The sequence below is a fragment of the Epinephelus fuscoguttatus genome, linkage group LG15 (genome assembly GCF_011397635.1).
Source record: "Epinephelus fuscoguttatus linkage group LG15, E.fuscoguttatus.final_Chr_v1".
In the NCBI taxonomy this organism is placed as follows: Eukaryota; Metazoa; Chordata; class Actinopteri; order Perciformes; family Serranidae; genus Epinephelus; species Epinephelus fuscoguttatus.
Window position 1 is genome coordinate 16,022,902 of NC_064766.1, and position 25,952 is coordinate 16,048,853.

Consider the following 25,952-nt stretch of genomic DNA (forward strand, 5'->3'; position numbering starts at 1 on the left):
GTTCCCACACAATATTTGAGTTATTAAAATAAAATTTTAATCAAAAAAATAATTTTAAATGAAAATAAATTGCCTACTCACAAAAACTGCTTGTGTTTAATAAAAATAAATTTAAAAAAAAGTAAGAAATTTCTCTCAGCCTAGAAATCTGACAAAAATAAAACATTACTTTACATTAATGTAATTTTTTTTAACGGATCTTTCACTTTTTTTCGTTTAACTCACAAAGTGCCACCTTTTAAAAATCAATGTGGCAAATGTAACTCTGCCTAAACGCAACATCGGCCAACTTCCGGTATTTTCCTTGCTCACTCCCGCGAGCTTTACAGTGTCTGTGGAGAGGTGGAGGGATGGTTGACATGACAGAGATTAAAAACACTTGAATTAAAAGTTATTAAAAAGCCATCTGTAAACTATAAATCATAAAAACTATTGATAAATCTGATCAGTGATAAGAAAAGCTGGCACTGGTCCACATGATGACACAAATACTGGCCCAACACATGGAAAGAAGCCAACAACTATGGGACAAATGAGATTAAGTGATTAAGAGCAGAAATCTAATCAGCCAGAGACTGCATGAGTGTTCAGCTCTAAAACTACAACTAGAGAGGAGTTTGATCCACGCTGCTCTAACAGAAGTGTTCTCATTACATCCTCCAGTTACTGGCTAAACCAGTTGGTTTGCAATAGTCACTTAAGTCCTACTCACACATACAAAGCAAAGGCCCTGTCACTCATTTCCTGTCGACACCCTGACTATGAGTTCATTTGTTTCAGCAGCAGGAACAGACGTTCAGTGTAAAATCTGACTCTTGCAGAATGAGGAAGCTGCAAGGAGTGAAAAGTAGAGCACTGCAACAGCACCAGCACAGAGGGGGAAACTGACGCATGACAGCATGATTAAAGGGAAAGGCTTCACAGTTTTCAGACATATGATTTGTTTGTGATCATGAATGAGCATTTTTGTCTCTCGAAAAAAAGAAAGAAAAAAAAAAAGGGTGGAGACTCAGGCCTCTTCTCCCCTCCAGATGTTCAGCCTGGCTTTGCTCCACTCACAACAGGCTTTGATGACATGAAGAGCATTTGCTTTAAACTGTAAACTGCCTTTCAACTGCATGACTTTGTTTAAAACCCTAAAACTGATTTAGCAAAGCTGTTCTATAAGTCTGAAAGAGGAAGCACAGAGGGACTGCCTCACACCTGCAAACTTACACCAACAAGACGACACTCTAGAAACTAGAATTCACACCCTTTTATATTACAAATCCTGCTTTTATTTACAGTCGCGCTGCACTGGAGACACTGAGATCAGTGTTCTCAGGAGGTTTTCTGGGAATTTAGGGAAGTAGCAACCTCAGAGGAGCTCAAAATGTACTTCAAATTGCACAATCTTAAGGCTAATGTCAGTTTTTTTTCAGTATCTCCTCACCTTATTTTCGAGAACAGACTTTAAAAAACCATTTAGACCTTCATGTTGGGAAGTGAAAATGTTCACACATAACAGACTCAAAAGGAGGAGGAGAGTATGTCAATTACGTGCTCAGAGCAACACACACACACAGGAGCATTTGAGCTTCACGAGAGGCCAGAGACTGCTGCCTACTGTCTGTATCTGTATGCATGAAGGCAGTGTGATCTTTAGTCTGGGTCAAACTCCAAAAACATGACCTAAAACAACTGGGCAATGTAGCAAATGTTACTTAAATTAAATAGTGAATAGTGCATTTGTTAGGGACAAATGACTGCTGGAAATATCGACCATAGAGATGTCTGCCTTCTCTCAGATATAAATGAACTAGATGGCACTCTTTTGTCATAACAAACATGAATTCTTTTCAAACTAATAAATCAACAAATCAAGTATTTCCCCACCAAAATTTTATTCCTGACACTGTGGAGAGGGCGTTGTGAGCAGTATAACTGAACAGCTGAGTCTACAAATAATGAAATCCCTCTATAGAATAAGTTCCCCATAGGCTGCAAACCCCAAGCTGCAGAGCGCATGATTTCAGTATCTGAAAAAGCCCCTTTCAAATCTGCAGGAAACACTGATCCATAATATCTTTAACAACTTGAGGAAACAAATAAGTCACTTCCCCGGGAGTCAAACTTGCATGTAAGGAGAAGTGTTACCGGGAGGTGGTTGCAGTGCTGTCTGCTGGCTCTCTGTGATACTGTGTCCAAACCCAGATTTGATTCATGTTAAATTAGTCTGACTAGTCAGTCTCCAGACTCTCATTAGAAGCTGTTTGTGCAGATGTTATGCAGTGTGGGTCAAAAGCAAAATGCAGCTGTAAGCTCCCCCTTTCCTGAGACCTGCCAACGCTGTTTCACCACGGCTGAATTTAAATGTGTGACTCAGCTCGCCTGTCATTTGGAGGAATAAATAGTTTCCTTAGAAATGTGTGATAATGGGTCTGAAGTGAGGGACCTGCAGTTTTTGGCACACTGTGGTGTTTTTTTCTTTCTTTTTCAGAGAATGAGTTTCGAGCTTAAAAATTGAATTCAGGAGCAGGTCATTTGCCCAGGTTGCATATTAGAATCTTGCAGGGCATAAAAAAAAACATTGTGTGTGAATGCTGGAAGAATTTTTTTTTGTGCCAAAATTTCTTTGGTAAAATATCTATTTAAAGTCAGTGTCTGAATGTGATTAACCTTGTAACATTTATGTGGATAGCTGTGAAATCAATCTGTAATAATAAGGCTTTTCATGTGTTTCTACAGATTGTGGACATAAAAATGAAGCTAATGTTTCCTTCTTAAAGGAATAGGAGTAAAAAAATAGAGAAATAAGCTTATTTGCTTTCTTGGAGCGAGGTAGATGAGAAAACTGATACCTATCTCGCATTTGTGCAGTAATTCTGTTGCTAGAGCCAGTAGCCGATTAGCTTAGCTTAGCATAAAGACTGGAAACAGGTGGAAACAGGTAGCCTGGTTTCAAATCCTTTAACTGGTGGGTCCTGGTCCAAAAGTGGTTTCCAGTCTCATTCTGAATGCACAGCAAGTGACTCGCAAAGATGTCAAGTTTGTAAAAAAAAAAAAGGACACATTTTATTTTGAAGTACAGTGAAATTCCGGCACAGAGCTTTTATTTTGAAGTCCCATCCCCTGCTGTAAAGTGAGTGACTAATGGACAGCTACATGACAGAGACGGCAATCTAGCTCAATAACACATCTGACAGACAAACCAGTGCACAGAAATCATCTTATGATGGGGTTTGCATGTGATTCATGAGTCACAGTTAGGAAGGATAAATGTGGCCGCTAAAAACAATCAACATTTAAATATCCCACCCCAATATATTCTGGGTTTAGAGGCCTCGCCCCTGGAGTTTACCACATGGAGAGGCGCAATAGGGCCAAGAGGAGAAACCTCTCTCAGCTAGAAATGGAAACACTGACGTCCCAGGTCCAGTTTAACCAACTGGTTTTATTTGGCAGCCTGAAAAGTGACATCAAAGTTGCAGTGTGGAAGGAAATCACTGCTGTGGTCAACAGCATTGCAGTGGACAAGCGAACTCCAGCTGAGGTTGAAATATTTAGTTTATACATCCATGATAAGTACCAATCTATAGCCTACATATAGTAATAATATCAGCCCATATATTACACAATATTGATATCATATAAAAGCTTATAATTGACCCAGATCAAGGAGCACTTGGCCGCACACATGAAGTCTGCTTCTGGAGCCCGTTCCACAAAGCCAGGCAACTTCAAGCTGTGACAGAAAGTGCGCATGTGGCAGCTATACATTTTGAAGTAATTAATATGTGGCTCCAAATACTTAGATGGCAGTCAAAATATGGTCTAATAGCAATTCTCCAACTCAGCAAGATTTACTACGTCGCACCCCAAGTCCACACTGTGTACACGAACTGAAACCTGACATGAGATTTGATCGTAGCCTCCGCTCAACTCCACATTGATAAATGCCGAGCTTTGCGTGGAAATCACCACTCGCCCGGTTTCCTGTCATACCTTTGTTTCATAAATGAGGGCCATTGTTTCTGGTTTGTTTTAATAAGCACAAAAGTGTAAAAATGACACGTTGTGCTTTTACTAGGAGTTGTGTGCCAAACTGTGTAATGGCCTGAACTAGTTGCTTGGCAACCAGCTGAGACTCCAGGAAGTTACTGCTCGCGTCCAAGAAATATTTGGCAAAAAAAACCCCATACATAACACAAATGATTGTATTTTTTCAACTATTTTTTTCAGAATGATCAAAATTAGTTATTGTAAATGTACAAAGCAGAGCCACGACAAAACTAGCGTCCATCAGTTTCATTTGGCACCTATGTCACAATAGGGTCTCCATATGCACAGTTTTTCTCAATACCCAGGTTGAACCAGTTGCCTTTTCCTCCTTTATAGGCGCTGGTGACGATTCTTGCCCAGCCGTGTTCTCCCTGAAAGCAAAACAAAACAAACATTACTTAATCTGGATGCAAGAAACCCACTATCGAAGTCACTTCTTAAAAACACTGGCTGGCAACTCAATGTAAAAGAGTGAATTCATGACTTGTAAAGTAGTGAGGTGTGGACGTTTTAGCTACAGGGCTGACTCATGTTAGAAAGAGGGAAGGGCAGCACAGGCACGGTGTGGAGCAGAGAGAAAGAGAGACCAACCCAAAACTCTCCCCAGGAGTTCCTGACTATCCAGTACTCAATCCCATCCTCCGCCACACTCCACCCAGCCACAGAGACGATGTGATTGGGCAAAGACAGAGGGTGAAACTCAGAGAAGATCCCTCCAGAGTATTGCTCCAGGCCATCAGTGGCCATCAGGGCGCAGCTGAAAGATAAATTGCAGAGTTTCTTTAGTCTTTTAATAAGCTACAATAAAATCTTCACACATCTCTTTTTTTGTTTTCTTTTCACATTATTCTGATCACAAAATAAACTAAAAATCACTTCTTTTTGGCAGTGCTTTTGGCTGTTACAGCAGGATCAGAACTTGTAACTTAATGTGTCTCAAGTAGTGTGGGAACTTTCAGTGCCAAGTTTCACACACAGTTTCCTGCTCTGACTCTCCAGTCAGATGTTCACTAAAGCAGTTTTCCCCCTGCAGGTTCCTTTATTGATGTACGTGTACAGATTTTACATGGACATTCCCATTTTTTTCTACAACTAGTGATTGTTTCTACTCATTATTAAACTTTAAACTCTCATGCAGTTTAACATTCTTCATGTCACAATCTTATTAACGCATGCATTTCAAATGACAGCAGATGGGAAAGTTTTGAAACTAACCTGCAGGTATTATGAGAGCAAACTAAAGACTTTGTGAAGACTTTGTTAATACTGCATGGAAATAACTTAAAGACAAAATGAAGCTGTCAAAGCCAGAACTTTACTTAAAGAATAACATCTGATGAAATATGTAACAAAAATAAATGTTTAAGTAACTTAAGGCTCAATTGTGTTCATTAAAGTGGATACATGCTGAAAAATATGTCTATATACGACACCACTATTTCAAATTCATATTATTTACCGTATTTTATGACTTATCTGAGTAAATTTACTTCCAGTCAGTGCTGTTATGTTTCTCAAAGGTTATAATAATGATTAAATATGTATCCTCTAATAAAAACTTCAACATGAAGAATCGCTCTGTGAAAAGTTCAGGCTGATTCTCTTACTTCACACGAAGCGTGTGGGTGGATGGATAATTAGAAAATGACTGGGGAGGATGACTTACTCTACCTGATGGGCCCGTTGGTGTAAATTTCAGCTTTTATCTTGTCTCTTCCAGAAACTTCTCCATAGTCGCCCACTTTCCACATAGTGTAGTTCTTCACAACAGCACATGACTCGAAGAAGGAGCAGGTGCCACACTGGTTGAACTGTTCACACTCTGAAACAAATGAGATCATTTATAATGATTATCACTGCAGTGCAACACTCATATTACTCAATTCTATACAATTTCCATAGAGTTAGATTTGAAATTAACAGTGTATTGTTACAGTGTTATGTAACATAACCTTTAAGGGCTTTGACATTGCAAATGTGCTTAGTTTGAGATTCAGAGAGGCTGCTTTGCAAACCAACTGCAACGTACGATGTTGGTTACATTTCCCCAATAATACCTTATTAATTATGTGTTTCCCAAAAGACATTCCTGCCATTCAAAGATTTATTTGTCCTTAAAAATGCCACAGAAAAAACATTTTACAAAATCACTGGTGACCTTCAGTTTACAGTATCACACTTCTCTTAACTTGATCCTAAATTGATGTCTTTTCCAATGAAATAGACACGTACTATATGGCCAAAAATATATGGACACCAAACCATTACTCCTGTACGTGACTGCTGAACATCTCATTCCACACTCATGGGTATTTATATGCTTCGACAGAATAACAGCCTCCACTCTTTTGTGAAGACTTTCCATCAGATTTTGGATCCCGGCTGCTGGAATTTACACCCATTTTGCTACAGGAGCATTACAGAGGTCCAACTGTAATGTCTTGTGATAAGGTCGGGCTCGCAGTCAGCTTCCTGTTCATCCTAAAGGTGCTGAGTGGGGTAACGGTCAGGGCTTTGTGAAAACCATTTCTTTATGGACCTGGCTTTGTGCATAGGGGTATTGTCATGTTGACACAGGAAAGGCCTTTCCCAAACTGTCAGCACATAGTTGGAGGCACACTGTCCTGTACTGGAACTTAGGGGTCTAGCCCAAACCATTGAAAAAAGAGACCTAAACCATGGTGTCCACATACTTGTGGCCATATAGTGTAAGTTTAGCACCAGAGAGAGCGATCCGAGTAAAATAAGGGGATTGAAATTGGATAATTTTTTACTTTGGTTCTTGGCTTGGTAGTTGTTGCAGGTTTCGTCAGGAATGCCGCTGTGGTGTGCATAGGCGTAGACTCTCAGGTGATCTCCTCCGTAACAAGAGCCCGCCCTCCCACAGTCTATCACGTTCTGGACTGACAGGTAGGCCAACGGCCACACTCCTCCACGCTTGATGTTGATACGGTCTTGGACAAAAGAAGGACAACAACAAATGTTGAAATGGAAAAAATGTCCTCTGGGGATTCACAGTCTTCCTCATTTGGCAAACTGCAGGGTGGAAAAATATATTTATATATGCATGCAATATATTGTAATACATATATTTTAAATAAACATAATATTATATGTACCATATATATCATATTTTACATGAATCCCATCTATCCATTCCTCTATCCTCATCTTATTCCCCCCCCTTCTCCATTCCTCCCTCCATTGCCATGGTTACCAGCTAGTGCACTGGTGGCTCCCATGGCCCAGCAGGACCCACAGTACTGGGGGATGTGCTGGTTCCGTGTGACGCTCACATAATTCTTCCCCTTGATGTTCCTCCAGTCCCAGGATGGAGGAAGGTCTGACACCTTCACATACTCATGTGGGCGGGCATGTGTCCTGAAAAAAGTAAACGGATGAATATCACGTTTCAATTTTGACATCTTTATGAGAGATGGTTTTTATTTACATTAGCTATACCTGTCAAATTGAAATTAAAATCACACAAAGCATGAGGTACACTGAATCTATCATAATTAATTTGCTTTGTTGTCTAATTTAGTACAATTAAAGGTAATCAATCAAGGATTGTCTAAAGCAGTGGTTCCCAAAGTGGGACACAGGCCCATTCTGAATGGACCACAAGTGATTTGCAGCAAAAAACAACAACCAAAAAAAACCCTTTATCTTTAAGTACAGTAAATTTCTGGAACATTTATTTTAAATTGCCATTTTCTACTGCAGAGTGAGTGACTAACCGACAGCAAACCTGCTTGAGGACATGGCCAAATGCAAGTATGATGCTGAATATATTCAACTGTGTGAACCTCAAATTAATGACTAAGAAGAAATATGGACCCCATGGCTGAACCAGTTATGAACCACAGACCTAAAGGACTTTTGATCAGTTTAGTATTTCATTCAACCTTAATAATAATCATCCTAGAAGTCTTAAAAATGTCCCGTATCCCGTTGATAACCCTACTTTTTTTTTCTTTTCTTTTTTTTAAGGTTGTGGCATTTTCACTTACTAGTCCTAGCATCAAAATACATTAAGTACCACAAGTAAAAATACTCATTGTACATAATGGCCCATTTCAGAATAATGTATATTACTGGATTATAACTAGTGATGCATTCATGTGCACATCACTTTAATGCTGCAGCTGGTAAAGGTGGAGTGATTAATATTTTATTTTGACAGGCCTAATCTGAATGTATGAAGTAACGAGTGACTAACTAATCTTGTTGCAGTAAAATGTTGCCTCCAAATTGTAGAGGAGCATAAGTATAAAATAATATAAAATGGAAATACGTTACTGAAGTAAAGTAGGCTACAAGTACCTGAAAACTGTCTCTCAGTATGGTACTTAACCTTAGTTAATGTTAAATACCACCACCACTGAATACTTAAGTTAATGAGCCTGTACTGCTAATAACAGTGATATAGGCTACTTATGAACATGAACTCGCAAATATGTTGTCAGAAACACCGGTGATATGAGTAACATATTCGTAATATATGAGTAACACACGCTAACGATAGTTCTTAACTTAGACTTAGATCAAATGTAGCTAACGTTAAAGTTACTGTCAAATCTCAACTGAGGAGTAACGTTAACATTAGTTCACTCAGGAGGTAAACAATGACTGCAAATCCTTAAACTGTCACTGTGAGGACAAAATGTCCATTTCCTCGTCACTCACCTGACAGAGTCCGGTCTGTCGTCTCTGATGGGTTTGTAACAAGGCTCAGATAAAAGTCTGGAGGAGCTGATATGCAGAGACACTGATGCTAAACAACACAGCAGCGGTACAGTTATTGAAGACGCCATGTTGGATCTAATCCTTCATGGGAGAGTGTAGCATACACACACAGCGCCCCCTGTCTGTTACCATGACAACCTCCACAGTGCACCGTGACATACAGTATTATGACCTACTGTATACACACGCAGAGTTCACTGAACAATACAGAACACAGAGGCAGAGGGAGAAGGCTACCATGCTATTGAACAAGTAGTTTGACCCCATTAACAGTAGCTTGCAGGAAGTTCAACTACATTCATATTTGCATAGTGATTCAGATAGATAGTCTACTTTATATATATTATATACTATAAACAATTTTGGTCATAAAAGGAAATTATTATTATTATTATTATTATTATTATTATTATTTTATCATTGCTTCTCTATTGTCATTAAACCCACTTCGACCACAAATATTGATAAGTAGGGGTCACTATTTTAAGAATAAATGCTCAGAGAAGCTGTTTCATGGGGCGTCGGTGGCTTGGTGGTGGAGCGGGCGCCCCATGTGCAGGGCTGTTGCCGCAGCGGCCCGGGTTCGGTCCGGCCTGTGGCCCTTTGCTGCATGTCACTCCCTCTCTCTCTCCCCCTTTCACGCTTGTCTGTCCTATCAAATAAAGGCTAAAAATGCCCAAAAAATATCTTTAAAAAAAAGAGAAGCTGTTTCATGCTGCTTCAGAAGTTATCTGGCTAACAGAGTAATCCTGCTTGGTGCTGTACCCCCACCTGGACTCTAGTTTATGGGAGGCAGGTGTCTGACTGATGGACATTGCATGTAAAACCAAAGCTTGAAAGCTCTGATATGGGTCTGAAACTGGTGCTGAGAGGATGAAATATAGGGATGAACTCAAAGTGTGAAAGACTCACGGGTCCTAAGAAAAAAGAGGGAAAAATCTATTTCTTTAAACGTATAAAAGAGACAGCTCACATCCCATCCTTAAGTGATAGGCTGAGACAGCAAGGGTTGGGGAGTAGTGCACTAAATGTAATTTTAGTAGTAGTTTGGCAACAGCAGCTTACTGAAAGTTTTACTATATTCATAAATGCACAGTGAGTCAGATAGTTCAGTTAGTTATCTAGGCCATTTTTTGTGCAGTAACCTACTGAAACTACAAACACCTTTGGACCATAAAAGGAAAGTATTGATTAATTTTTATTTTGCCACCATTGCTTCCCTTCTGTAATTAAACCCACTTTGACCACAAGTAGTCATAAGTATTGATTATTGCTAACTGAAGGAGCCATTTAGCATGTGAATTTATATGTGTATTTATAGTTTTTCTTATGCATATAGTTGTGTTTGAATTGTATGTACAGAGTGTAATATCTTTGACCACTAGATGGTAGGTGTGTATAGTCAATGAGATAATGTTGGTCACTGGTGATTTGAATCAGGTGTTTTAAGGTCACAGTTGAGGGGAAAGTCATTTTAAACATATGCAAGGGAATTTGAGGTTCTTAGGGTAAGCACAGCAAAGCAGGAAATGCTAAAATAATCTGGATTACTTCACCTTCACATTCTCGTCAAGTCATCAAGGCAAGTCATTCTGCAATAAATGGGATCATAACCCAGAGAGACTTAACTGTTAATTGCATACATATCAAGAACATACTTTCCACCTATGCAAGTGACTGTATTGAAATATTTGACCTTTATCAACAGTCACAACACTATTTATGAACAAATGTTCAGAGCAGTTGCTACATGAAGTTACCTGGCTAACTGAGTAATCCTCGGTGCTGTACCCCCACCTGAACTCTAGGTTTTATTTATTCATCTTTTTTTTTGTTTATATAGCCAATACCCTGCAAACAAGTGGGCAGTAATTGAAGTGGGCCAACTGATGCATCAATGTTGAATTTGGCCTCCAATTATTAAGAAAAACACCTGTTTCTAACAAAAATGTTTAATTAACAGTAATAAGAGTCAAACACCAAAATCAGATGTTTCTTACAGTTTATTTAGCCTCAAAACAAGAAACTACATCAACTTATCTGCATCAAATAGGCTACTTTTACTTTTAATCCTTTATTTTCCTGGTTAGACTTATATATTTTCACTGAAGCAACAGCTATTGCCTTGTCCTTTGTTCAGAATAAATACATTTGAGCTTCTAATATTTTTTAATGGTTGAAATGTTATTTACTTACTCACTTTCCAGCACTCTCCAGCATGTCACTGACCATATATCTGACTGTAGCTTGTGCATTATAAGATAGTGCTTCCTATAGTAGGCTGTTGGATCTGTAAACCAAACTGTATGTTGTTTTTTGTTTCTTTTCTTGCAGCCTTGAAATAACAAGAGGCCTAATTACCAACATAGTAAGTTGTTTGCAACAAAATTACTAATTTTGCTCTCACTTCATGTGTAAACACTTCAAAATGAGACTAATAACTTTTGAGGACATAAAAAACATGCTTCAGTAGAAACAAAGGTTGTGCAAGAACTTCTGCCCCATGCCATGTGATCATGCAGACAAGGGATCTCTAAATTTGGTACATAATTTATAACTTAACTTATTCATGTTCTGTTCTTTCATGCTGAGTGACATTTACAGTTACATTTGGCCCGGCTCTCACGTTGAATTTCTGCTTACTTAAATCAATATTAACACTCTGCTGTTATACACTGCTATACACTTATTTACACGTATGGCAAAACTTTAATTAAAACTTCAAGTAAAACTTTATCCTGTTATAACAATACTCACAGCTCAGATACATTCATTCATTCATCTTCTAACCGCTTCATCCTCTTGAGGGTCACGGGGGGGCTGGAGCCTATCCCAGCTGACATCGGGCAAGAGGCAGGGTACACTCTGGACAGGTCGCCAGACTATTGCAGGGCTGACACATAGAGACAAACAACCATTCATGCTCACATTCACACCTACGGACAATTTAGAGTTATCAATTAGCCTAGTCCCCAATCTGCATGTCTTTGGACTGTGGGAGGAAGCTGGAGTGCCCGGAGAGAACCCACGCTGACACGGGGAGAACATGCAAACTCCGCACAGAAGGGCTCCCACACCCGGGATCGAACAGAAACCCTCTTGCTGTGAGGCGAGAGTGCTAACCACCACACCACCGTGCTGCCCCCTCGGATACATTTTAATGAAAAAACATTTTAATTCTTTTGATCTATGGACCCTTACGGACTAAAGAAATATAAGTAATTTATAGTGTAATAGAGGAATGGACACATAATTTGAGGTAGCCAACAACCCGCTTTTATACATCCAATGAACTTCTATAAAGAAAATGAACTGCCTGGCAACCAGGCCAGGCTTCCAATTGAGATTTATTTGTCTAAAGGGCTAGTAAAAGGGACTGGGCGTTTAATTGGCAGTAGGCTTTTAATTGAAGTTCTATTTCATCCCTATTGACAGCCAGAGGCGGTACTTAAGCACTGGATATCTCCGTCTTGCATGCATGGGTTGAGTACATATACCAACAAAGTCACCTGTGACCCTCAAGACTCTCAAGTAAGATTGCTTTTGCACAGCTTGTTGCTGTTGTTTTTGTTTAGCTGCTATTGGCTGCAGTGCTCTCACTAACGCCATAGTCTCACCGCAGGCTGTTATTTTTGCGTATTCTTGTTCAGCGATAGCAGCAGTGCCCACACTCAGGCTATCTGCTGTTTTGGTGACAACTTCCCGGTGAAGGCAGTGCTCTCGCTCCCAGTGTGTGTTGCGCAAAGGGTGATGCAGTTATGTCCCACTCTTGTGTGGATTGCATGACCCATCTGGAGTTGGAAGATGGTCATGATCTTTGTCCCCTTTGTCTGGGCATTGACCACCTGAAGGCAGGTCTATCCGAGGACGCATGCATGAACTGCAGTTGCATGCCCTGGTCCCTGCGAGTCGCCAGATTGAGAGAGATGGAGTGCTTGGCCGGTGTCACGGGTGTTCCCTTAGACACGCTCCCGCTTCCTGCAGGCCAGCCTGGTAGGGCTAAGCGGCCAGCTGAAGAGGTTGAGAGTGCCCCAACTGGCAAAAGGGCTAAGGGTAGCAGGCTCACTGCCAAGGTGAACCAGCTATCAGCTGAGTTGAGCCAGATGAAAGACCTTCTTCTGGCTCTCCAGCCTGGGGCTGGTACGCGGGGACCCCCGATTGACAGAGTGCTGGAAGATGACAGAGCTGAGGATGATGTCCTCTCTCTTGCAGCTTCGGCAACCCAGTTCTGCAGTTCAGTGGGGGGCGCACCCTCTCGGGTCACTGAATCGCTCTCGTGAGATTCGACCCAGAGCTCATCTGGAGGGTCAGAGGATGCCTCCATGGGAGCTATTGTTTGCGGGGCTCTAGCCCGCCTGCAGGTCGACGTCCCACAGGATGGCCCCGCTCCAGTCAGTGCTTTTTTCAAACGTCAGCCGGCCCCAACAACTTTTTCAGTTCCTCCTTCAGAGGACTATATTAAGGAGCTACATGCATGCTGGAGGGACTCAAAGGCTTTCTCCCACTCCACTTCAGATGCTTGATCCTTGGCGGCCATGCAAGATGCAGCCAAGTATGGCCTGGTTCGTATGCCAGCTGTAGAGCCGGCTATCGCATCGCTGATAGTGTCTCCTGATGAGGCGCTGTGGCAGGATGCCAGGTGTCCTCGGCCCCAGTGCAGGGTCACTCGGCCGTCAACTGGTCCCAGTGGTCACCGGCAGCTGGTGCAACAGCCTATTCACAGTTTTCGTGCCCCCGATCGCCTGCCCCCGAGACAACCCAGGGGCTCAGCACCTGGACCCCGCCCCCCCAGAGCTAGGGATCAGGGCCATAAATATTGACTCCCCAGGTCCGGTCGTCGGCTGCTTTTCCCGGCGGCAGCTCAGTTACTGGGCAGCCTGCACGCCGGACCCCTGGGTGATTTCCACCCTCACTCGGGGGTACACTCTGGAGTTCCGACGCCGGCCCTTAGCCATTGGCCGGGTCAGAATGACCACCATACGAGACCCGGCAAAAGCTCTAGCTCTAGGCCAGGAGCTGTCCACCCTCTTGGCCAAGGGTGCCATCGAGCGAGTAGACCCTCTGCTCCAGCCGGGGGGGTTCTACTCGACTTACTTTCTGGTCACAAAAAAGGACGGAGGATTTCGCCCGGTCCTGGACTTACTGGGACTCAACAAGTTCTTAAAAGTCCTGCCGTTTCACATGCTGACCACGGCAGAGGTTTTGCGTGTGGTTGCTCATGGGGAGTGGTTCACGTTGGTGGATCTCAAGCATGCATACTTTCACATCCCGATTACACCACATCACAGGCAGTTCCTGCGGTTTTTCGTTCCGAGGGCGCCATTTTCAGTTCAGGGTACTTCCCCTCGGGCTGTCCCTCTCCCCGAGGGTGTTCACCCGATGCGTGGCTGCGGCCCTTGCACCTCTGCAGGCAGACGGCTTGACAATTCTGCCGTACTTGGACGATTGGCTGGTTTGTGCACCGTCCAGATCTCAAATGGCTCAGCAGCTCAGCTTCTGTCACATGTGGCCCGCCTGGGATTGAGAGTGAAAAAACAGAGAAAAAAAGAGTCCCTGTCTCCCTTCAGAAGGGGCAGAGTGGTCCCTTACATACAGTTCCTGCGCCTTGCAGGCAAACTGACAGCAGTCTCATCTGTGATCCCGCTGGGCTTACTTGCGCTACGCCCACTGCAGAGATGGCTGAATGCCCTTCATCTGAACGCCGGGTGGCACAGACACAGGAGGGTCAGGGTGTCGCGAAGTTGTGACAGTGGACACCTGTCCCACAGGATGGGGTGCAGTCTGGCAGAAGAGGACTGCCCAAGGTTGGTGGTCTGTTCAGGACAGTACACACCACATAAATGTCCTGGAGCTGCGAGCCATACACCTGGCACTCGAGCATTTTATGCCTTACCTGAAGGGGAAGCACATTCTTGTCCGCTCGGACAACACATCTGCTGTGGCCCAGGTCAATCATCAGGGAGGCACCAGATTGGAGCAGTTACTCTGGGTGACCACAAGCCTTTTGACTTTGGCAACTCCCCACTTAGCCAGTCTGAGAGCCATGCACCTTCCAGGGGAGCAGAACCCGATCGCGGATTTTCTCTCCCGGCACAAGCCCCCACTGGCGGAGTGGTGACTTCACCCCGAGGTGGTGGGCAGGATTTGGGACCTTTTCGGACGGGCAGAGGTGGATCTCTTTGCCTCCGAGGAGTCGACTCACTGTCCCCTCTGGTTCTCCTGGACAGAGGAGACCAGCCCGCTTGGGCAGGATGCCCTGGCGCACGACTGGCTGCAGGTGCTGCTTTATGCCTTTCCCCCTCTGCCTCTGATTCTGCCAACGCTTCAGAGGGTCCTTCAGCAGGGCCACAGGCTTCTTCTGGTGGGCCCCCTCTGGCCAGGGAGGACTTGGTTTCCACTGCTGCACAGACTCTACCACAGCTCGCCGTGGTGCCTTCCCGACAGGAGGGATCTCCTCTCACAGCTGGGGGGCCGGATCTGGCACCCCGACCCCGGCCTCCTCCGCTTGTGGGTTTGGCCTGTGCAGGGCCCAACCCACTCCTCTTAGGCTGTAGTGACGCCGTTCGGGGCACAATTCTTAATGCCAGGGCACCTTCCACTAGAGTGCAGTATGAGAACAGATGGAGGAGGTTCTCTAATTGGTGTGCAGACAGGCAGGCAGACCCAGTGCACTGCCCTGTGGCGGTCATCCTGGACTTTTAACAGTCCCTTTTGGGTAGTGGGCGTTCTCAGTCCACCATAAAGGTGTTTGTAGCTGCCATCTTGTGTCAGCACGCCAAAGTCGACGGGGTCACAGTGGGATCCCACAGACTGGTGTCCCTGTGTCCTCCAAAGGCTAAGGGGGCCCCAGCATGGGACTTGCCCCTGGTACTGGAAGCATTGTGCAGGCCCCCCTTTGAGCCTCTAGCCCAGGTTGAGCTCAAGTGGCTATCAATGAAGATGGCATTTCTCCTTGCCATTGCTTCTGCAAAACGGGTGGGGGAACTCCATGCCCTCTCTGTGAGTGACTCATGGTTGAGGTGGAACCCCGATGGGTCTGGTGTGACATTGTGGCTGAACGTGGCATTCCTCCCTAAAGTCCTGACACCCTCTTACAGCAATCCCTCAAACTATCCCGATTCGAACCGCCTCCTGAAGGGGGCGGGTCTAGCCTCCAGTGCCCAGTGTGGGCCTGCGGCCTGTCCAAACAGCTGCTGTCCCACTGGGTTGTGGACGCCATTATGCATGCCTACTCTGCTAGCACCCACCCTCCACCATCTGGGGTGCGGTGCCACTCTACTCGGGGTGTGTCTGCATCATGGGCTGCCCTGAGAGGAGTGCCCCTTGATGTCATTTGTGCTGCGGCTTCCTGGACCTCACCCAGCACTTTTTCTCTTTTGTATAGGATCAATGTGGCTGCTCCCTCTCAGTTGGGCGCAGTCTTGGTCCCTGGGTCCTCTGCATCTGGTACCTAAGGTGAGTCTTCTTGGATTTCTTGTGACTCTGGTATAGGTCATCCAGTGCTTAAGCACCGCCTCTGGCGGTCAGTAGGGATGAAATAGAACGAAAGTTACGGATGTAACTACGGTTCTATGAATCCCGGATGACCGCCAGAGCGTTCAGTCACTCGGAATCCTCGTGGTTTCGCAAGAAGATCCTCAGGTGACACAGGAGCTTATAGTTTCTTGGGGTCACGTGAGGGTCACAGGTGACTTTGTTGGTATATGTACTCGACCCATGCATGCGCAAGACTGAGATATCCAGTGCTTAATTTCACATATATGTACAGACAGTGTGTTTGTATTCATATAGTTTCTTGCATCTGTTGACTCTTTTGCAGCCATCAATAAATGGATGTCTTCTAAATACAAACAGGTGTTGGAGATGTGCAGGTTTTGCAGGGTCAGCAGGAAACTTTAAAATAACATACTCAGTTCCCAGTTACAATCACATTACACCTAATGCAGGGCCTGATGATTGGTTGAGTTTTCATAGATAATGTGCAGCTCTTAACAAGGTTATCATATCACAGGATAAGGCTCAACTTCAATCAAGGTCTGTTTTTGTGAGGGGGAAGCACTATTGTTTGTGCTTTTAATGATTTAAACTCGAATCAGATTAGATGTGCATTAGTCAGCTAATGAACCCTGGGCAGGAACACGAGATAAATCACTCACCAGTTGTTCTTTGTGTTGTGATCCATCTTCAGATTGTGATGGTGATGCTGAGCAGCTTGTGTAAGAGCAGTAAGAGGAAAGGATGTTCACATGTTGATGTTGGTGTAAACTGTGGAAAATGGGCTCTAAAAATGAATTAGGTGCTTTCTGCTGCATCCCAAAAAGGTTGGCTTGGTATAAAGGTAAATAGAAAAACCACAAATAAAAGTGATGAGATGTTCTCCTTAAAATCTTTATTGAGAACATACCTTACCCTTCTTTCAAGGAAAAGATGCCACATGTTTCCAGGCACATTTTACATTTTTAGTTTATTTCTGGGCCCGTTTGATTGTTCAGCGATGCTCATATTATTTACCTTGCTGGGCTAACATATGTCTAATTCAGCAATAATGACGTTTGGTATCAGCAAATCTTCCAGCAGCCTGAAATTTAATAAGCAGGTGAGGATTTGGTATATTTCAGTCAATCAAACACTCAATTTATTTGTTTATTTTTCTTTTACAATTGTCCATGTTTCCAGACTGCAGCCCTGAGTTCTAGACTGCAGTGTGTGAGTGTTTACGGTGTCCTGTGGTTCTGGTGCTTTCTGGTTAGAATGATTTAATGTAGTTTTGGGTACAGAATAAAAGACCAAGTGCTTATGTGTCAGTGTGCTGGGTTGTTGACACAACAATTTTCACTGGAAAAAAGCTCATCATAGAGGGACAGGAAAATATTGTCCTTATGCTTCACTGCATTTATTTTATGTAATAGCGGCTTAATTTAGTTTGCAGATGAAGATTTTATGAAGATTTTGTAAACTAAATTGGTTTAAGGGCGGCACGGTGGTGTGGTGGTTAGCACTGTTGCCTCACCACAAGAGGGTTGCCTGTTCGATCCCGGGTGTGGGAGCCCTTCTGTGCAGAGTTTGCATGTTCTCCCCGTGTCAGTGTGGGTTCTCTCCGGGCACTCCGGCTTCCTCACACAGTCAAAGACATGCAGATTGGGGGCTAGGTTAACTGGTGACTCTAAATTGTCCGTAGGTGTGAATGTGAGCGTGAATGGCTGTTTGTCTCTATGTGTCAGCCCTGCGATAGTCTGGCGACCTGTCCAGGGTGTACCCTGCCTCTCGCCCGATGTCAGCTGGGATAGGCTCCAGCCCCCCCGTGACCCTCAAGAGGATGAAGCGGTTAGAAGATGAATGGATGAATGAATGAATGAAATTGGTTTAAATTTGACTCATGGATGGATTACTAAACAGGCCTACTGAGCGCAGCCTGTGTGAAGTCCCCCACCACCACTGCCACCACCTGGCTTCCTCCTGCACATTGTCACTCAAAGAAACATGGAATGATCAGGAAGAGATTCAAAATAACAAGGAAACATAACATGACTACAAAGAGTTGCAAAAAACAGCTGCAAATAGACACAGATACCCACAACAAAAAACAGGGGCAACATGATCACAAAAAGATACAGAATGACCACAAAGAGATGCAAAATGACCATTCAAAGATGTGAAATGACCAGAATGAGATGCAAAACAGCAAAGAGACATTCAGATACTCACAACAATACAAAGAGACACAAACTGACCACAAAGAGACGGAATACAACCACAAAGAGACACAAAATGACCACAAAGAGACGCAAAACAACCAAAAAGAGACACAAAATGGCCACAAAGAGATGGAATACAACCACAAAGAGACACAAAATGACCCAAAGAGACGCAAAACAACCACAAACACAAAATGACCATGAAAAGATACAAAATGGCCACAAAGAGATGGAAAACAACCACCAAGAGACACAAAATAACTACAAAGAGACACAAAGCAACCCCAAAGAGACACAAAATGACCACAAAGAGACGCAAAGCAACCCTAAAGAGACACAAAATGACCACAAAAAGATGTATAGCAACCATCAAGAGACTCAGTAAGATTGCTAAAAGATATAAAAAGACTAAAAAGAGACACAGAATGACAGAAAACTACAGAGAGATGTGTTCTGACTACGAAGACGCACAAAACAACAACACATGAGACTAAACAATTCTATACAGTTTGTGTGTCTTACTCCAGAGGTGGTGGAGCTTTCTGCATGTCTGTGCCCTGGGGCTCATTGTCTAATCCACCCATTATTTAACCATCAATGGGGGCGGCTGTGGCTCAGGAGGTCGTGTGGGTTGTCCACCTCTGTTCAATCCCCAGCTCATAGTCTGCATGTCAAAGTGTTCCTTGGCAACATACTGAACCCCAGATAGCTCCAGATGGCTGTGCCATTAGTGTATGAATGTATTTGAGTGTTACAGCTGAGTGGCAGGTGGCACCTTGGCCACCAGTGTGTGAATGTGTGTGTAAATGGGTGAATATCATGTCAAAGCACTTTGAGTGGTCGGAAAACTAGAATGGAGCCATACAAATGCAGGTCCATTCACCATTTACCAATGTTAAAATGTTGCTTACACATCAGGGCAACCATGATAATAATTCTGTAGCATAACACATGCACCATTCAGAAAAGTGCCGCACGGGATAGTGAGTAATTTTCTGCTTTAACAGACATTAAAGGCAGGATCTTTACATGCAATTAAGTATTTTTCACACTGTTTTATTGCCTTATTTTACCACTTTAAGCAATTAACCACTGGCTCTTAGTCTGCCATTACTTTGCTATTGCTCTGTCCAGCTCACAAATAACCCGACAGCTGAAAACAATATATGCAGGTGGATGTTAAAGTTCTTTCTGAGAAATGTAGGAAATCACTGGTTGCAGTGGAAGTTGTTGAGAGAGGCTGAGATAAAGTAGGTAAATATAAACAGCACTTTATCACAGAGCAAACACTGAATCATGACTCTGAACATCAGAAATGAAGATATATGTGACAGTGAGGACAGGGAGGTTGAGTGTTCCCAGAAGGAGTTGCTAACCTCAAATAATTTATTAGTCTGCATTTAAGGCTTGTAAAACCTTCCAAACAAACCTAGCCCTTGCTGCTAGATGAAAAGTTCAGATAATAAAGTAAACAGCCATAATTCTGGGCGGAAAAGTCATTTACCTTCTGCTGAATCTTGTAAACTTTATTTTAATCACAGAAACACTTGACTTGTTCCTCATCATCAAGTCACTTACTCTGTGTTTTCTCTGAGAGCAGACGCCGCCTCCTCCTCCTAAGAAGTCCATTGTGTGGTGAAACACAGAGACTGTTGTCTGCTGCAGGACCAGAGGAATGAAGTCCCGATGACCTTTGACCTCTTAGGTCATTGCCGCTGTGTTAAAAGCCAAACGTTTCCCTGCTTCGGGGCTTCTTCAGACACACAAACAGTCCTCAATAATACATGGCCTCTTCAAATCTGAGTGCTGTAACTTTTTCAGGCTACGATATAATGTTACAAACAACCCAGCGCTAATATAAGATGATCTGCCAACATATCGGATCTTTATGATGAGGTCGACATCCTGGATATGGGCATTAACATGAGCATCTTCCTGCCTGCTAATGCTGAGGCGATATAAGCCTTGATGACACCACTAAACAGACATTCAATCATCACTTAATGAATGCCATTATCCTTCTTCAATTTGCAATATAAAACAGCTTTTAAAGCTGGTTTCTTACATCCAGACAGACGCGCAGTCGTTGCAGATATATAATTGTATATAATCGTTTTGTCTTTTTAAAAGTCAGGTATGACTGCTCTTACTGAGACTGCGCTTTGTTATTTGAATGAACATATTTCCAAGTGAGGACAGTTTTGGAGCAACTTTGCTCTTCGAATGATTCAGTCGGCCGGTCCAGACTGAAATATCTCAACACCTACTGAAGGAATATCTTTTGAACAGGCTTTCATGGCTCCCAAAGTCTGAAACCTGCTGACATTAGTGATCCCCTGACCTTTTGTCTATCACCAGCAGGTCAAAGTTTTCGCTCATCCTGTGAAATATCTCAACATCTGCCACATGGATTGGCACATACCTTCATCATCCCCAGATGTTGAACCCTACTGATGAAGATGATCCTCTGACTTTTCCTCTGGCGCCACCATGAGGTTGACATGTGTGACTCTGAGTGAAATATCTTAAAAACTGCTGAATGGATTGCGATGAAATTTGGTTCACATTAAAGTCCCACTAAGGTAGAATTGTAATGATACCTGGAGTAATTCCAAGTTATTGTTTTTTTTTTTTTTTTCCTTTGTTCCGGTTGTTGGGTCAAAATTTGAATTTGTTTCACACTTTGATTTATGACCAAATAAATGCAAACCTAATGACAATCTCACCAGCCTCAACAGTACTTATTAGCAATCACATGCTAAACATGGTAAATATAACTATGTAATTTTGAGCATGTTAGCATGCTAATGCTAGCATTTAGCTGAAATAGAGTCTCACAGGTTACAGCATGGCTGTAAATTTGTAGTCTGAAAAAATGGCTGGAAAAAAACCCCACTGTATAATTTAAAACTTTATAAAAACTGCTTCATTTGCAGCCTGATTAACGCATTTGTATGTTAAACCAATATAGCTGACACAATATTTATGAGCACAAAGATGACAGAATAAACAGGAGGTTCATTCATTTATTTCATATAATTAGAAATACATATATAAATATATATATCCATGCATAATGACTGGTTAACAAGAATAATATTGTTATATCTATTTCTTTTAGTTGATTTGCTTTTGTTGTTTTTGTTTCTCTGTGCTGTTTTGTCTATATTCCCATTTCCATCTACTGCTGTGTATGTGTTGTATGTCACCACCTTGGTTTTGTGTACTGCCCTTTGCACCAATTAAAAGATAAATAAATAAATAAAACATGAGCATCACCCAAACTGGAGTTACAAGGTTTTCACCCAGCGATATACAGTTTATCTGTCTAAATTCCAAAAGAGATGATCTGCAGCCGCAGCCACCACAGAAAGACACTAAAAAGCCCACTTAAGCAGAGGCACCTTTTGAGTGCATGGAAAGTGCATCCATGTAAATATTGAACACACACAGTTTGGATTTCACTCGCCGATCAATATTGAAGCAATCTGGACGTTAATCTCATTTGCACTTCTGTTTTCTTCTTGGCAAAAGCTGCTGCAGACTGGCAGTGTGGGATCTCTAGTGGACTTTACAACAATTTCAGCATATAGAAAGATTTTCACAAAGTCGCATGAATATTTTAGGCTGGCAGGGCTTCTGTGACACACTACACAGAAAGGACCAATTAAAAAAAATCAGTCTGCTGTTGAGGACTGTGTGATGTCGTTAAAAGCTCTGGTTGATTTTCAGTTGGGATTTTTTTTGTCAAATACTGTTTCTAAGGTCAAGTGTGAACTGTTGAGCTCAAAAAATCACTTCCAAACTTTAAAGAATCACGTCTGTAAAAGGTCTGCTGTCATTTCATCAACACTGATCTTAGGTTACTGTCTTTTATAGTTAAGTAGCCTACTAAAAATAATAAAAACAAATAATTTTACTCACGTGCTATCAATAGGTTTGTGAGACTACATGATGTACACTATGTGGCCAAAAGTATGGAGACATCCAGACATTGTCACATCATCTAATCTTCTAGTTTAAGGTTTTCCACCAGATTTTGGAACCTGGCTGCAGGGATTTGCTCCCACAGAGCCACAAGAGCATTAGCGAGGTCCAACACTGATGTTGGGTGATAAGACCTGATCAAAGTTAAAGTTCAGGTTCATCGCAAAGGTCCTGGATGGATTTGAGGTCAGGGCTCTTTGCAGGCCAACTTTTTCCACACCAAACTGGGAAAACCATTTATTAAAGGATGTGGCATTGTGCACTCTGTAATTTTCATGTTGAAACAGGAAATTGACTTCCCTAAACTGTTGCCACAAAGTTGGAGGTACACTGCTGTTGAGTATATAATTGTATGCTGCGGCATTAAAGGGAGAGTTCATCCCAAATTCAAAGATCCACACTATTCCTCTTGATTGTTTTTTCGTAACTTGACAGCAATGTCTCTTTCTAGAAATCATGACCTGGTTTCTCAAGATAATCCACAGACCTTGTTGTGACCTTGAGTTTTATGTAGGAACTATTTTCTTTCTACCAAAATACACCTGCCAATGAATAATGGTGCAGAAGGAAGCGTCCATCTACTGCTAGCTCACCCATAGCACCAATGTGTAACTATTTTTTTGGCACTTTGAGCACTACAAGCTGAGTGCCATCTTGTTCCATTATATAAGAGAGAAGGCAGACATCTCTACAGCCGATACCTCCAACACTATGTCTCACATCAAAACAATCTACATCGATATATAGCACTACAGGTAAGAGGAAAAATATGTATATTTAATCTGGGAGTAAACTGTCCCTTTAAGATAAATCTCTTTTAAAAAAAAGGTGCCCAAACCCCTTGGTATCTCAAAAACCGCCCCATGGCAAGTGTACCCAAAAATTATATGCACTTTTCAATGCACTGATCATGTAGAGTCCTCATAAGAACAAGGATGTGATTTAAAGCAGAGCAAATTATTCCTGTTGCTGTTACAGTGTGAGGCTGGTCAGTCAGAAACAACTGACCTGTGCACTGTGTAAAACGGTTGTCTCCATTTAGCCGATTTATCAATAACCCCCTCTCAAGAATCGGATGAATAATGGATCAAAGACAAATGTTACTTAAGATTCACATCCATCTGAGGGATTAGATCAGCAGGACTTCAAACAGCAGAAACAAATCAAGGGCCGCCATGTTTTGAGGTTGGTTATTGATCACGGCTGGCTGCAGTTCAGGGCCTCGTGGGTGACTCTCTGACTGCTCCCACATGACCGCTGCAGCACAGCATCCAGGCGGTCTGCATTTCCAGGGAAAAGTGAGGCTTCGGGGCAGAGAGGTTGGCAGCGAGCATGTTGATGATCTCTCAAAGTCAGCTTTTCCTTCAGCAACATTGAGCTGTTTATTTTTCTTATTTTCATAAACTGAATCCATTTTAGTGATTAGGCCAAAACGGTGATTCATCACATCGCAGGCAGGACCTTTGCTGCTTTAAGTGCCCTGTGTTTTCCACGTGGAGGTAGTGGAGGGTCATTTGGCTCGGCCCTGACAACTCCCATCATACCTTGCTTTCCTCCTGCCTAATGCACTTCAGAGGAAACGGCATGGATCATTTCCTTGTCAATACAGTCATTAAACATATCAGAGCATGCATGATTGATTGGTTTTAATCATGTGTTAATGCTCCAGTCAAAACTCGGCTGCTCCTCTTTATACAGTAGTATACACAATAAATAAACATGAGGTCAGCGCTCCTCAACTTGTTCTTGGATGCAGTTTCTTTTAATAGCTGTGATAAATAACCTTAAGTGGAGTTTTACGTGTTGTTGGTATCTGGGAAAAAAGGAGAAAACCAGTTATAGTAATTTCAGTACTTCTTTACATTATTTTCAGTCAAGATTATCAAAAACATGAATTTTGTCTTAAAACAGGTAATTTTGTAAGTGTGAAGATTAATGTGTAACCTAAAAGACTAAATTTAGCATAAAAAAAATATTTTTGACTTTATGCTCATGAAGCCAATAATAAATTTGTGAGGAAAAAATAATCCTATTTAGACTCTGAAACATTTCTGTGTACGTTGGCAGACTCTTCTTTCCATTATTTTTGAATTAAGCTCAAGCAAATGTTATGTGAGTTGACACAAGTTCTCAGGGTACTGTCAAGCTGCATCAGGCATCTGTCTTGATTCATTTTACAATGGACTTGAAAAAAACTGACTTAGTATGAGTAAAGAAAAGTCAAGGGGTCACCAGTGTCATTGGGATTCATCCTTTGGAGACCATGAACGTCAGAGCAAAATTCTGTCCCAATCCCTTAAGTAAATGCTGAGGTATTTCACCGGAAAAGTGAAAACTTTAAGTTGAGGGTGGCACTACCAAAAAAAATTAAAGGATCCTCAAAGTCATGAAGATTCATCCTCTTTGCATCATGCATATAGTCATTCAAATACTGTTAAGACATCCAGCTTTAGATGTGTTAGTAGGCATATTAACTTTGGAGGGAGTCTGGCTAGCTGATTCTCTCTGCTTCCAGTCTTTATGCTAAGCTAGGCTAATAACCCCCTGGACCTATAGCTCCATATTTAAAGGAATACTTCAACCACAAAATGAGCATTTGTGTATGAATTACTCACCCCATGTTACCTTCAATTCATGAAGAAAACTTTGTTTTTCTTGCACGCCTCATTTGTGAACGAAGAATCCAAAAACAGAGAAAACTCTTGATGGACTGAAGTTAAAGGGGGCCACATTTAACAATAGCAAAACTATATCATAACATCCATTTACAAACTCTTGTGCAGTATAATCCAACTCACTTATTCATTGTACACTCAAGTACTTCCCAAACACATGCATTTTTACTAAAGCCGCACTATTTCAAATGCATGCACTTGTCCAAGCTCGCTACTTATATGAGGAAGTGTTTTAAGTACAGTAGCGAGGTTTTCACTAAATGCATGTGTTTGGGAAGTGCTGAGCATACAACTGGATAAATGAGACTTAATTTATACTAGACAAGTTGTGTGACAGTTTGTAAACTCTGTGTTTTGATATAGTTTTGCTGTTGTTAAACGCAGCTCCTCCTTACTCCGATTCATCAAGAATTTTCTCTGAATTTGGATTCTTTGCTCAGCGTTAAGGCATTCGAGAACAGTTTTCTTCACAAATTCAGCATAACATGGGGGAAGGAACTGCAATATAAATCATCATTTTGTGGGTGAAGTATTTCTTTAATGTAACAACATTATTTACTAGTCCCCTGAAGGAGAAATGTCTCTTACTGTCTGCCCTCTTGTTGTCTTCAGCAGTAAGTTTGGAGGTCAGACTCAGATGCAGAGCAGGAGCCACACAGTTTAAAAGGATCCACTTTCTTTCCTGCCCAAGGACACTTCAACAACTGTCACAACAATCAAACCTCTGCACGTTATTCCACCTGACACTAACAACTAACATGGCAATGATGCAAATCAATTTAAATGTCCCCATTATTTTGAGAGG

The 25,952-nt window shown here is 42.3% G+C and overlaps 1 protein-coding gene across 1 annotated transcript; it reads right to left on the bottom strand.

The window, feature by feature from the left end:
• Nucleotides 1-3,054: 3,054 nt before the first annotated feature.
• LOC125902617 (cathepsin Z) lies at nucleotides 3,055-8,876 on the bottom strand. The gene is made up of 6 exons (XM_049599107.1): nucleotides 8,731-8,876; nucleotides 7,259-7,422; nucleotides 6,816-6,995; nucleotides 5,713-5,863; nucleotides 4,633-4,798; nucleotides 3,055-4,412 (listed from the first exon to the last, which is right to left on the bottom strand). The coding sequence occupies exons 1-6, from the start codon at nucleotides 8,856-8,858 to the stop codon at nucleotides 4,299-4,301; spliced, it is 903 nt and encodes a 300-aa protein (XP_049455064.1). The 5' UTR covers nucleotides 8,859-8,876; the 3' UTR covers nucleotides 3,055-4,298.
• Between the last annotated feature and the right edge of the window lie 17,076 nt (nucleotides 8,877-25,952).